The sequence below is a fragment of the Hordeum vulgare genome, chromosome 6H (assembly GCF_904849725.1).
Source record: "Hordeum vulgare subsp. vulgare chromosome 6H, MorexV3_pseudomolecules_assembly, whole genome shotgun sequence".
In the NCBI taxonomy this organism is placed as follows: domain Eukaryota; kingdom Viridiplantae; phylum Streptophyta; class Magnoliopsida; order Poales; family Poaceae; genus Hordeum; species Hordeum vulgare.
In genome coordinates, this window is record NC_058523.1 from 541,459,872 (window position 1) to 541,474,993 (window position 15,122).

Below are 15,122 nucleotides of genomic sequence, written 5' to 3' on the forward strand. Positions count from 1 at the left end.
CTCAAAAATTAAGCGTGCCGGGGTTGGAGAAGGGTAAAAAGAACAACTAGTCACTCTAGAATACAATGTAAAAAATGTCGAGTAACAAAACTGTTGAGCCAATGTAGAACACATTGCAAAATATTCGACAATCACACATAGCCTGTTGAAAAATTGGATTATGTTTTCATAAAAAAAATCAATAACGTTATGAACCCTTGTGAGTCTCCTTTGAGTTACATGAATAATGAATTTATCATTCTATAGCCCTTGGGATTTCCAATAACTGCATCGAGCACAAAATGAAGGATAAGGATGAATCCAAGTACCATAATAAAGCCTATCATATCGACGACATGTGTTATGACATGCAATGCTCAACCGCCAGAGGTTGTCGGGTGGAACCGTACGCCGACCACCACCAGGGTGAAGAAAATGACGGCAAAAACGAGCTCAAAAAGGAACTCATAGCACAACCAGGCACGTGTGCTTCCTTGCTCAGGCTCTGCTACTACGATGGTTCCATCCGAGTTAGGGACGTCGTAGGGAGGCACCACAATCCTATTTATGCTATCTATCCATGCCTGGTATCGAGGTCGTTCGGGTTATGCTTCGATCTCGACTTCGTTGTCGCCACCGATATGATCAGGATTTTCAATGTCGTTCATCTCCATGCCGTTCATGTTGTCGCTCGATTGATTGAGTATCTTCTACGTACGGATGATACGATGGACGAGAGGAAATTAGAGAGTGATAATCGATGATGCCTGGATTTTCATGATAATAAATCAGCAGCACCAAAGAGAGTACCTCGTATATAGGCAAACTAATCGAGGAGATGGATACTTCCGGGTGCAGCTTTGTCAGCTCTTGAAATTCATCGGCGTGCTCGCATGTACGTATATTTCGATGGAGTTTGTTTCTTTTATATCTAATGATCAACATATATAAAGTGCACCAGCTGGAGTCGGTACAGGACTCTCTAATTATCTTGGCTATTTTGTTTAAAAAACTCAGGGACAACAGGGGCTGGGTGGTGTGGGACGAGCTTTGCTACAACTACGAATGTTTTACATAATTTCTACGGATGAGGCTGAGATGGATTATTTTAATTGGTGATTAGAGGATGAGGCCGGCCCATCATGAGGGGACAAGAGTTTGTCTGTAACTTCCTGTAAAAACAACCCGTAAGTCTAGCATTTTTGGTGTGGGACGAGCTTTCACAAAAGAGCAATGCTACGTTTACGGACTCTTACAGGCCTATTACGGGATAAATTTAAGGTAGCAATATGTGATTGGATCAAAGGGGGAAAGAGGGTCCCACCCACCGAAAATCAGGGGGGGGGGGGCGCAAGTTTAGTTGGTCGAAAGGTCCGTAAAATCTCTGTAATGAGGCCGTAGATGTAGCATTTTTGTTCACAAAAAGAGCTAAATATTTATTTTTCACCTCCTCCCCATGCTAGTGCGAGGCGTACGTACAGGAGGCCCCTGTGTCGCGTGGTTTACGCACGTAGATTGCTTTTGCTCTGCGTTGATGCATGCATGGGCATGGCCTAGCTGCACACTGTGAGCCACGTACGTACGTATCAGCAGCAAGCTCGCAGTCATGTCCCCTCGGGTTTCGTTTCAAAACACTCTACTCTGCAGGGCCGGGCCAACTATGGTGCCAAATGTGCCACCTGCACAGGGCCCACAATTTCAAAGGGCCCCAAATTTTGTATATGAAACAAGCAATATTTCACAAAAAAAAAAATCATACTCGTTGGAATTGGGACTTAGTCGATCGAACGCTAGAGTTGGGCCCGAGTCAAGCCATCAAGCACAGGTGCTTCATCGATATTTCTTAAAAAAAAAAGGAAACCGCCCGATCGATAATATGGAAGCGCTAATGTCAGTCTAAAAAGGGTACGGTCGCTATAGAAAACATGATCGTCTCGTCGCTTTCGTCTCACCAGATCAATCGAATTTAGACTGTTGTCGTTGTTGCCTTCGTACTTTTCTCTCCCGAATTTTAAATTCGTTGCCTCGTCAGATCTATCTGTGACCGACTCTATCCTTCAAGTCCTTAGCGAGTCTCGCTTTTCGATTAACTTATGTTCCTATTCCTAGTTTCAAATCTTCTAGTTAACTTTTGACAGGGATCGTTACTTCGTTAGAAATTGGTATTTACCTCCTCAGTTAAAGATTATAGTGTAGCAGTTCAACCGGACATGACCCAAAATTAGGTAAGTTAAACGGATTGTCTAATATCCAAACATTGACGCATGATCTTCAATTAATATATGCTACTTTATAATTTAATTTAGATTTTTATCTTGTGTTTCGGTAATACAGATTTGCATTATAATGAAAAACATTAGTCTGATTTCTATAGTTGCTCGTTAACTTAGTTTTTAAGTGAGATAGGGCCTTATTTTTTAGTTTCGCGGCCTCAGATTTTGCCGGCCCGGCCTTGCTACTCTGGTAGCTACATGTAACGTGACAGCCCGTTATTATATTAAAAATCTCATAACCCGCCTACGTCAATGTTATTGTACTTACTCTAAGATCCGACTTCGCAAAAACAAACAATCTTAAACAATTCAATGGACACGTTTAAGTAAAGCTGACTACCGTAACCGTTGCCATATGCCAACATTCGTCATGCATTGCCACGGTAGTCCTGTCAACACCACCGCGACCGTTGCGATGGTCATACCATCCTCACACATCCATTGGCCCCTCCAACCAGTGACCACTCCAAGAACGACGGCCCCAAGGGAAACATAACGCAAGACTTCACCACCGTCTGTGACGGAGGGACTATCTCATTTTATGTTGCGCGGGGCGTAATCACGGACCCGGGTACTTATGTCACCTGGGATGTTTTTTACACCGCTTGCACACGGGAAGGTGGAGGGTCGCGCGGACGCATAGTTTTGCGTAGGGCTGTAGACATAGGTTGGGTGGGATGTTTTTATATATTCTGCTTTTTCGGTGTCAAGTAGCGAGTTTCTATCTGACATCTGATCAATCCTAAAAGTATAAACTCTGATTTATCCTAAATTTGCTGGACTTTTGAATCCAGAAAAATTTGAAGGACAAATTTTGAATGCTTCGTAGGGCAATCATGTTATTCAGAAAACGTTTGCTATTTTCATAGTTGCGAACATAAAATTAAATAACTTATAGGCTTATACGCACTACGAGTTATATAAATCCAATTGATTGGTACTCCCTCGGTCACGTTTTAAAAGATACGCTTGAAAAATCTCTGGGGCCAAGGTAGTCACCGATTGGTTGTGAGATGTAGTAGGTGTAGATGCTAATGCACCTAATCATCTGAGAAAATACTAGTACTAATGCGTGAGCAGCAAATTAGAAGGGCGCATGCATGAGTAGTACTAAGGCCCTGTTTGGAACCATAATAGATTATGATAATCTGGATTCTGAACATAGATTATATAATCTGGTTTATAACAATAATCCAGGTGGGCATGTTTGGAGGCCAGATTATATAAACTGTAGACCAGCTTTTAAATTGTACAATGACATGTTTGCCCTCTGTTTACAAGGAAAAAAAGGAAAGTGGCGGTGGCACTGCGTAATTCTCTTGAAGTTTACAAGGGTAACACGTCATTTGTAATCCATAATCTCATTTTAGCTGGGGTAGAGCAGATTATGAGATTATAATAATCTGGTCATCTAGTTTATAAAATCTATAGCATAAACTATCCTGTTTGGAAATACAATAGATTATAAAAACCAGATTATATAATCTGGGTGGTTCCAAACAGGGCCTAATACTAATTAATAGGAGTAATTGCTTTGGCGCCTTAAACCTTGTCTATTTTGAAAATGCACGCAAGTTTAACTGTGTTTTCTAAACCGTGATGGAGGAAGTAATATATATAGAAAGACGCCTAATGTTAATTCCTATATCAATTAAATCATCAGTAACCGTTCCAGCCAATTAACAAAAATCATGTCGCCTAATATTGATTGCTGCCAATCAAATCGCCACTAAACTCTCCAATATTATGCGTAAAATCAATTATATTTCTGAATATGGAAATACGCCTAATTTTAGTTTCCACAAATCAATACCTTCCTACTCGTGGTTACCCAATCCTCTCTATTTAAATGCTCCTCAGCTCCTCCTCTTCTCCACACACGATCTTCGTTTCTATACAAAAGTTAGGAGTAGCATAGCCGCTGCCAAGACACGATGAGAGGTACCAGCTTCCTCCTCCTTGTCCTCGCCGGTGCTGCCATTCTCTTCGTGGCTGTTACACCCACGGCAGCGCTTGCTTGGGAATGGCAACCGATCGCTGTCGCCGACACTCGTGTCCAAGGGCTCGGCAAGTGCGCGGTGGACGAGCAAAACAAGGTGACAAACTGCGGGCTCAGGTTCGCCAAGGTTGTGAGCGCCGAGGTTCAAAACAATGGCGGCACTATATATCTGCTTGACGTCGACGCGCTGCGGCTCGACGGCTCGCACAAAATATATCAGGTGGAGGTGGCCGAGCAGAGCTCTTCGGGCGGTTCCGCATGCAAGCTCGTCACCTTCGGCCCAAGTTGTTGAACGATGGAAGGCTGTTGCAGCGGCAGATCGTTGAGGTCAATTATTGTTGCGTGATGTATGCTGATTAGGCCATCTCTTTCCATCCAGCAATAATAAAAAATTATGTTCCATAATTAGTTCTATTCTTTATTTGCCTCTACGAACTTTCTCCGTCTTGGTTTATATGGCAAATGCGTGATCCTAGGTCATTAATTTAACTAAGTAATAATGTTATATGTTATTAAAATATATCATTAAATTCTTCAGTGGATGTAGTTTCTCAACATATTTTTTTATCACATATAAAAAATATTTAACTAATTAAATTATTAACCTAGAACTATGCACATGTCCTATAAACCGAGACAGAGGGAGTACATACTTCTAGTATAAGACATTTCATACTCCTAAATACTATACTACTGCAGTACTTAATTTACTATACGTAAAAACTTGACAGGTGTGTTGGATGTTTGCCTGCCAACGGAACAAGACTCTTGTCAGATTCTGGGGATTCTTCCAGAACATCTTCCGGAATCTTTGACTTCATTTATTTTATAATTCTAATTAATTAGGGGTCAAATTCTAGGAGAACTCTCAGATTCTGGCAAAAGAAGTGGGCCTTTGTCAATCTCAAGACCTGATCTGTCGACTAAGTCTCCTGAAGGCACCTATAGGGTAGGATGTACGTGTATATGTTCATAAAGTTGAATGTACGTGCGTGTTATGAGCATCTGCTTGTGTACATTATTTATTCAAAAAAAGGAACAACCATATTTTTTGCATTTTTCCTTGTTTAAACAAATGTATGCAGTTTCTCTAAACTTTGAAAACAAAAAAAACCATATGGGATTGCCACGTGTGGCCCAGCAGTTTGCCGAGTTTTGACACATAAAACTCCGCAAAGTTTGGCCAAAATAAATGATTCACGTGCCAGCACACATTGTACAGTGCAAAACATCTGCAGAGTTCTTTACCAAGCAGAACTTGGCAATCTGTTTGCCGAGTTCCTAATTGCCCGTCCAATAAGAGCTGGACGTGTGGTACATCGTTATTACTCGTGCTACATATCTCACCGGAACTGGACAATGCATTGCCGAGTTTGTCTCGTATGGCTGGCATGCATATGATACTATTGTATGATTTTATCTTTATACTGCCTCCGTTCCTAAATATAAGTCTTTCTAGAAGTTTCACTAATGGACCACATACGGATGTATATAGACATATTTTAGAGTATAGATTCACTTATTTTGCTTTGTATGTAGACATTTAGTGAAATATCTTAAAAGACTTATATTTAGGTATGGAGGGAGTAATATATAGTATCATAAACAAGTATCATAGATGACCTCATTTATTAACATGCATGACACATAGTAGCATAACATTTAACATGTTTCGGTATCTACCTATGTTACTCTAACACACTCTCTCTTCTTTAATTGTCTGCCACCTAAGTTACTTCCACTATGGCCAGCCTTATTAACCGGTGCAACAAACGTATGGCACTGCCTTATTAACCGGTGCAACGAACAAAACTAGGCAAACTTTTGTCGTTCATTTGCCTAGGAATGGTCCACATGTGAGACTTCTCGGGAACTCCACGAACTTGATGTTCGGCGAGTTTTTTTGTTCATCGACTTATTTTTCATCAGAAGCTGGCAAAGCCAAAGCTCTGCCGAGTTGATTATCACTACCAAGTCCAAATTTGAATTAAACTCGACAGAGAAAAAATTGGAGTTCCTGATAGAATGAACTCGGCAAAGTATTGAAACTCAGGACAAAACACGATTCTAGGAATGAAGGATATAGTCGACCTTGCTGATGCACACACCTTAAGAGGGTAGATCTCTCTTTGTAAATAATTCTGACAAATGTACATAAAATGGTGTTCTCGTCCTTAGGAGGGCTATAAAAGGTTATTGTGTGATCATTTTGACCAGAGCACACGAACATGGCAAATTGCGTACATGGAATGAATAAAATGCTTCCAACAGGACGGAACAAAAACTTGTTTTCATCGCTTGCATGGAGAGAAAAAAAAGCAGACATTTTTGGAGAACGGAGAAGATCCTTTTTGACAAAAACAAAGGTACCAAATGGAGGGTTCAGTGTGCAGTGCACTGCTTATTAAATTGTCCGCCTTGAGGATGAATCGATCTTCAGAATCAGGCTAGGCGCCCCCTTCGGCGCGCCTTGAATGAGCTGTCCCTCGCATGCTTCTTACTAGCAAGGTGCTTCCATGTAGTGGACTCATGCTCCTCCTCGGAGTTTGCCAGAGGGGTCTGGTCGTAGGCAGCTGCTACATATCGCTGTAAAAGCAAGAGATCAACAGGTATCAATATATATATATATATATATATATATATATATATATATATATATATATATATATATATATATGTTACAATGCTACATATATATAGTTTTCTTTAAGTTAGCAAAAGAGCTGCTAAGATTCCATTGCACAAGAAGAAGCCGATGGCTGAAACTGCTCAGTTTATTAAAGGAAAATCGGATGAAAACCTGTACAAAGGACATACCACCCCTAGCTAAACTAGCTGTAAAGCACTACAAGGCATACAAAAGCGTCAAGAATCCATACAAACAGCAGGAACATCAACGATATAAGCGACGACATCGTACATCACCAACCACGCTCACGGCCCAACGACTTCGACTTCACAGCAACATCACAAAAATGCACCAAGCTGTCGCATCGATCATGGCGGTCACAAGCATGTCGAACAGCTTCGTCGACACTGAAAAGAAAAGACATATCCGTAGGGGAGCAGACATGTGCCGCTCCGATGGCAAGAGGACAGACAACATGACTTGCTTGGTGCTGAATGCATGCCAAGAGTGCTCCAATGCTCACACATCGCCGGCCAACAGCCAGCCCCCAACGGACGTGACACCACGGACCCTACAACCACCCTGCCACCGCCGACTCCGGACTAGGCACTTTACCATAGACCATGTGCTCCCATCAAGAGGTCAAATCTCCATAGCGATGTTTCCAACAAAGAAACGACGTGAAAGATGCCGTCAACGCTGATCCAACAATGCAGATCTGGGTTTTCATCCGGAGGCCGAACTCGAAGATGAGAGAGGTGCAAAGTCTCCTCGATGAGGCCTTCAATAAGGAAACAAGACCCACGGGTGTTGTCATCACCGGCCACGAGCAGGACTTTCGTCCGGAGAAATTGCATACCTGCGTCGAGGATAGCTCCCCGGACGCACCCACAAGCTGATCTAGAGCTACCCCTCCTCACGTCCAGGCCTGAACACGACAAAGCATTGACATCCACACCACGCGCCACGGTCAACACCACCTCTCGACCAGCCACGGGCCAGGAAGGGCCCAGATCTGGCCGGCCCCGCCCGCAGCCGTCGTGGCTTACCCACCGTAGCCGCGATAGAGGAGCTTCGCCTCCAACCTCCACCAGCACACACCACAACCTGCGCGTCCTCCTCCGGCCCGGACCGCCTCGGATCTGGCCAGCCCGCAGCAGCCACCACCGCAACCTTGGCCCGTTGCTTCGGCATCTCGAGCAAGGTTGCCGCACCACGCCACCATGGACGCTCGACGTGCCGACGGCGAGCGTCCCCGCCACCCCGCCGGTCTTGGCTGAAACCAGCCCGAGATCCGACCACCACCTGACGAACGAGGTCATGCCTCAGAAAGTCGTCGCACCGGCAGAAGAGCGCCTTGCCGTCGTCGTTCCTGAAGCCGGTCGAACTTCGCCAGCGAGTCCCTCAGGAGGCGGCAAGGGGAGGGATGGGAGTGGGAGGATGGCGGCGGTGGATTTAGGGTTTTCCCCCCGAGCCGCCAGAGGAGGGCGACGCGGGGGCGCTTAGGGAGCGGCCGCTACGCCGATAAGTATCCTATATATATATAGTAGATATGACATAAGGGAAGCTTGGAGTTAGAATTCGAAGAGGATCCAGCTGGTAGTACTGGCTAGCTATGAAATGTCATGACCTGGCTTAGTTCAATGGCATGGGTACTGTAGGAGACAATGCTCTGCATCCAGTCGAGGCACTCAAGAGGACTGGTCGGTGTTTGGCCGTCGCGGTACAACTTGACCGCATTCTTTGGAGTTCCCCTCAACGCGGCAACCGGCAGATGAGCGACATCGTGCCCTTCATACTTGACTTGAATATATTTGAGGTTCTGGCAGCACCCGCGGAGTGGGGCGCCGCGGTGACTGAGCCTCATACAACTCCCCGAGATCTGTAACCATGAATGTAGTGAGATGATGGTGGTAGGGTAGCTAGATTAAGCCAAAGTTCATTACTACAGTAAACGCTCTATATACATTAGTTAGATACTAGCTTGCAATTAAAAGAAAGATACATCACCATGCAATCTTGCAGGACGATTCTCTCCAGACTCGGGACGCTCTTCAACACATGCGTCAGAACCTGGCATCCATCCTTAATGTCACATTCAGTGAGGACCAATGTTGTCAGGTTATGGAACTCGCGGAACAGTTGGGGTTCCTCCCCAACCAACGCCTGCATTTGGAATCCATGCATACAGATCGATACAACATACATGCAGATTAGTTGATTTGATGCGCAAGTTAATCAAGACCAGTTCGTGCACAAAGATGATAAGTATTACGTACCGGCCATGTGTTGAACCACCGCAGTTCGAGAGATCTGGCGGTTCGCAGGGACTTCAAGAGGGCGAGTACGCCGGCATGGCACGAGATGGATGCCACGGCGAGGGAAGGCATCTCTTCTTCCACGGCGACGGGCATGTCGACGTTCAAGGAAACAAGGGCAGGAGTGCTGAGGCAGAGCCGCGAGGGGATTGAACTGCCATCGATGGCCAACCTCTTGAGGGAGCGGGAGGCGATGCAGATGCGGTTGGCTTGGCCGTCCCAGGACTGCCGGTGGATCACGCAGTTGACGAGCTGCAGGTCTTCCAGGACGGGGCACTCGGATCTCAGCTGATCCTCGAAGTGCTCAAAGAGGATCAATCCGGAGAGGGACATCCTCCGTAGACGGCTGCTTACCCCGGTGACGCGGGAGAAGATGCCCAGGGAAAAGAAGGGATCCTTGGAAGATCTGTGGTGGCCATTGCCATGGTCGTAGTCGCAGGCGATTTCGAGCTCGGCGGGGCGGCGCGCAAGGCCGCGGCGGATCCACCGGTCCATGCCCCTCCGGAGGTCGACGTCGCTGCCGAGGTTCAGCCGGTACGTGTCGAGCGGCCACGCGACGTTGAGGGGCAGGACGGAGTCGGCGAAGTCCTCGAAGTTGCGTCGCTGCATGTACTCCCTGCCCATTCTCTTGTCATGCGATTGCATGGCCGCGTCGTACATGGCCGCATCGAAAGCGCCATCTTCCCCGTAGAACGCCTCCGGCTCCGGCTCCGGCTCCGGCTCGTCCAGGAAATCGCGATGGTGGATGTCGATGCACGGCACGGCGCGCCACAGGTGCCTCCACCGCCGCGACAGCAGGCTGGTGTGCACGACCTGCCGGGAACGGAGGTACGAGAGCACGCTGTGCAGGAGGCAGTCCGGAAGATTGCTCAGCCGGTCGCCGCCGGCAGATGCCGTCCCCATCGAGAGTAGTTCGATCCCACGATCTCGATCCCACTATTTACGGGTGGGAATTAGGTTACATATATATACATACCTTGGGTTATCCTGGGCCAGCATTGGCACATCGGGATTTGGGCCAAAATATTTGGAAAAAGCTTTGGTTCAGCCGGTGGATAACTTTTAGTCCACTTGTACGTCCACGCCTTAGCCTATACTAGTAAATATGTCCGTGCGTTGCTACGGGTTGTTGTCCAAATCATGAATTATAACCCGTGCATTGCAACAGTTTCACGAAATTAATTATAGTTAGTTTACTAATTATTGTTTACAGATTGCAAAAATTAAAAAACAACTTATCAATCAAGTTGATTAATCCTAACAAATATATGCCACTTCCAACAATTATACAGGAACTGATCATAGGTTATTATTGGATTTGGATCAAAATAAAGTACCTTGGTTTTCCGAAAAGAAAGAAACTTCCTTCAAAGTGGAGAGTTACCTCTACAGAAGATGTTGAATGTAAGCAAACCTTTCTATAAGTCTATGCAAAACAAAATCACTGAAGTTGCGACAAAGATGCATGACGCAATTCCAAAGAAGAAATCGGAATACAAACTCGTGGAACTCACAACAATGTTTGTATGCAAGGCCTCACAAGAGGTTTCCGCAATTTCACAAGACACTGGGTTTAGTCTAGATGATCTTCTTCATACTGTGTCTCGATGACATAAGCAAATGGTGATCATGCTTCAATCAGATAGTGTTGCATCACAAGCATAATTTCTAAGCAAATACTACCTCTGTTCCTCATAATGCATTGATTCCACACCAGGTTTGTAGCTCTGTTGGAATGTGTTGGTCTCATTTGTACCTTTTCATAATTGTGACTTCGGTTTACTTCTCCATGTATTCAGTGATGTCCCACATGTAAATAAGGCTATCTAGCACCAGCCTACTAATGCCATTGCCGGATTAACATTGTGAAAAATTTACAAAAAACTGGCATTAAAATTTCTAAAAGTGGACAACTAAAGGTAAAGTACAAACAAAATTTAATTTATGTCAAGTAGGTCGTATCAGAACTATAAAATGTCATTTCTGAAATGGCTGCCAAGTATATTATCAGTATCTAAGAAAGAAGAAGGAGCCTTGTACTGTGATTCGACTGAAAGACGCACATTGGTGACCTTAATGTAAACAACATGTCTTGAAATAGTTCATCCAAAGGCTGCAAAAACATATGAAGAACATATCCCTCCAAAGTCAAATGGTGTTTTGTACCATTATATCATAGCCATGAAGATTTGAATCCCCGAAAACAGGGCAGTATTAAGATGTAGATTTCTAGAGTCGTTACACTGTTGTTTGTATCCCTGTGCAAAACAAAATTAAGTACAATTAAATCATGTAAACCTGATGCAATAATTCAATGTAATCAACCGAATTGCATTTACTGAGCATGAGAACTTATTCTTGGAATATGTCAGAAAGGAGATTAGACACCATCAACAATAGGTTATATAGAAAATAAATGACATGTCAATTGGCATAGAAAATCTTCAAATCATGTTTCACATGAAACTTTGACTGTTACAAACGGCAACTAAATTACGCCCGAGAAAGGAAACATCAAGAAGCTACAGAGAAAATAGACCTACAATAACCACCTGAACATACAATCGCACTAACAGGAAAAAAAATCCATCTCCAACCGTGGAAGTTAAATCAAATCACGTATTAATCCCTTTAGCCATCCTCATTATCCCCTTGAAAGCAGACCAAATAACACCATTCACCTGGCTATGATAAAAAATGACAATCCCATCAGCAAGCTACAGAAGACTGGCAATAGAATTCCTTGTGAACCTCTCAGTTGCTATAGCATGGAAGAATTTTGTGTTCTCCTTCCCCATCTTGGTATACCTAATGGTTCGTCTCTTTTTCCAACACAGATATTGCAATGCAACAAATGTTTCACATGCAACTTAACAATCTTCCTAAAATTCAACTCCTGTCTATACAATGGCCTCAATTCCTCCAAATGATTCAGAATAACAATGACCTTGTTGCACTTACTTATTAGTAGCTTCATTATAGCAATGCTCAATTGCCATTTCTTCAAATCCCACTTAAGAGATTTCAGCTTATGAGATGAGTCTCTCTGGATGGCCTCTCCCAAGACTGCTTGACACAATAAAAAGAAAACTTCAATTTCCACCCAATAATTCTTAAATCTGAATAAGTTAGATTTATGGATGGAGGTTGTAATCCTAACTACATAAGGAACATGTTCAGAAAACAAGATTTTGACACCAAAGATAATCAAAACTTGAACTATTTTATTGGGAACCTGGATGATTCCGCTATTCCAGTTCCGGATCAAAATAGTACGGTTACAGACCAAAAAGGAAAAATAACAAAAGAAAAGCCGCATCCTCTATGCACTTCAAAAGTGCAGCAGAATACACAACACAACAGGCTTCGTACGTTGCTTCATTCTTCTCAGCTACAACGGAAGCAGGGGTTATTCACCGTGGATCATATAAGATCCTTATTACTGCCAAGCATCATCGTCCAATGCCTCTTGATTGTGCCTCCTCTTCATGGAACAGGGCAGGCCGAAATGCCCCAGATCTCCTTCGCGTACTGGTCGATGGTGCGGTCGCTGCTGAATTTGCCGCTTCCAGCCGTGTTCAAGATGGACATCTTGATCCATTTCTTCTTGTCCCTGTCATGGAAACATGAGTTAAGCATTCAGTATTACGATATTCAGCAAATCCCTGTCATGGGAACTGCAATGGTATTTAGTTCTAGAATTCAAAATATAGCCCAATAGAACGAACATTGTGTTTGTATCATTACTTGTAGGCTTCATCAACCCGGGCCTGTGCCTCAATGTAGCTTGGGAAGTCATAGCCAACAAGGAAGTAGTCACCACGCCCAAATCCAGTGTTCCCTTCAAGGGAATCCAAGAGAGGAGTGTAGTCATAGGTGCCGAAAGCACCACTCCTGATAAACTGCTTGGCTTCTTCAAAGCGTGGGTCTGGCTTGAACTGTTCATAGTGAGACAAAGAATAAGTTAATAGCCCATCTGATAAGTGACCTGGTGAGAATATATATTGAATCAGTAGACTATGAACATCACAAATAGATTAGCTATTTGCAAGTCCGGCTAGTCGAATATAGTACTATTGCCTATAACTAACGCACAATCCACTGGAAGATATCTTACCAAGCCATTTTCCCTTTCCTTCCTCAGACCAGCAATCTGATCTGCTTTGGCACCGAAAAGGAAGAAGTTGTCTTGTCCCACTTCTTCTCTGATTTCAATATTGGCTTCATCGAGAGTTCCAATGATAACACAGCCATTCAGAGAGAACTTCATGTTACTTGTTCCACTTGCTTCCATGCCTGCAGTACTAATGTGCTGTGACAGTTCACTGCCAGGAATGAGCACTTCAGCCACTGAAACGTTGTAGTTTGGAATAAACACCACCTGGAGGAACAAGAACCTCATATTAAATCAAAAACCACAATGGAATGTTTATTTAATATTTCAGTAATGTTCATTCCACGAAAAATATATATATTTTTGGATTGAATGGCAACTGCCAAAGAGCTGTGGACGGGACAACATGCTGTAAAATCGATACCTTCAGATATTTGTTGACGTCAGCATCGTTGTCCACCCAATAACCACGAATCTTTACTTCCTAATAGCCAGTTCAACATCTTCATTTTCTCTTTCCATCCAGTGTTTCTTCCTCCGGTGATGTCCATCGACAGAAGCAGAATGCAGAGCTAAAACTTTGAACCATATACAATACCTGTACCTAGTATTTGCACAAAAAAGTAGGTATGGCAGCATCCAAACCATGCCAGATACATGGATCCGCCCGTAAGTTCGGGAGTTGTTTGCATGTGAGCCCTTTGTTGTGACAATTTTTGTCCGGTTTTTCGTTAATTAATTAGGAAACTATCTTCTTAATTACTGAATCAGGCAATACTTTTGCCTCCTTTTAAAAAAATGTATACGTCCAATTCAGCAGAATTAGGAAAGAACATTACAACAGAATATATGAAGATGGAAATTAATACCTTAATACCAAAATACTATTTGGTGCCTAAGCAAACTGTCGTTTCTTTTAAATTCCTGCAGATCACAGGCCATAAAAAGATTACATTTTAGCAAACTTTGCCTGGAGTCAGTGGCGGAGGACGAAAAATAAATAAGGTGGGGCAAACACTGAAGCATATTTTTTAATGCAAAACCCGCATAGATAACACACGTTAACAGACAGGCCTGGATCACCTTGTATGTTCTCTGTCTACGTTTGGTCGAGGATGGAATTGTGGGCTGCTTTCTGGGCCATGTCATAGGTGGGGGGTGGGGGTCGAACGAGGTGGCCCATCGCGGGATGGTTAGTCGTACGAGGGGTGGGGGATCGAGCGTGGTTGAACCATCACGACGACGGCATATCCCCCTTTAATAGTAGAGATAACTCAGGATTTTTTGTCAAAGTAAAACAACGAAAAAATTAGATCAAGGACAGTGAACTGTTCCAAAATAATCAATGGGCGCATTGCTAACTAAGCCTGAATTGCTAACCAACATGTGTGTCTTCTCTGAATATGAAACAAATCAACGTTCTTCATCAACCATAAAGGAAATTAAAAACAAGTCATGCGATGATAGGATCTACCTCCAAATGAAGTACTATGGCATTCTTATTTTCTGGCTCCTATGCTTGTTTGATTCCTCTGTAAATGCACTATATAAATTAATTGTGAAAATAACAGTAAATGATTCTTATAAAGTGAGGGAATGCCGATATGAATAGGAGTACTAATTTGTCAGTACATCTATGTTTATCATCAGTCTGGTCAACCTTATCGCATAAGTAAAAATCTCACCAAATGCCTGGTTGGTAGATGATTCCAACGCTGAAACAAACCGAAGGAGTTTTTTTTTCACTCTTCGGTGTATACCTGAAAAAATAAGACATCATAGCACACTGCATCAGCTTGAACGAAGGAAA

The 15,122-nt window shown here is 43.5% G+C and overlaps 2 protein-coding genes across 2 annotated transcripts; one reads left to right on the forward strand and one right to left on the reverse strand.

Moving 5' to 3' along the window:
• Window positions 1–4,186: 4,186 nt before the first annotated feature.
• LOC123406102 lies at window positions 4,187–4,543 on the forward strand. The gene has a single exon (XM_045099591.1). The coding sequence runs from the start codon at window positions 4,187–4,189 to the stop codon at window positions 4,541–4,543; it is 357 nt and encodes a 118-aa protein (XP_044955526.1).
• A 7,859-nt stretch (window positions 4,544–12,402) lies between these two features.
• On the reverse strand, window positions 12,403–14,495 carry LOC123405813 (alpha-glucan phosphorylase, H isozyme-like). Its single transcript, XM_045099358.1, has 7 exons — window positions 14,416–14,495; window positions 14,218–14,236; window positions 13,911–13,916; window positions 13,737–13,796; window positions 13,316–13,579; window positions 12,946–13,136; window positions 12,403–12,811 (listed from the first exon to the last, which is right to left on the reverse strand). Exons 1-7 carry the CDS (start codon window positions 14,493–14,495, stop codon window positions 12,685–12,687), a joined length of 747 nt encoding a protein of 248 aa, XP_044955293.1. The 3' UTR covers window positions 12,403–12,684.
• Between the last annotated feature and the right edge of the window lie 627 nt (window positions 14,496–15,122).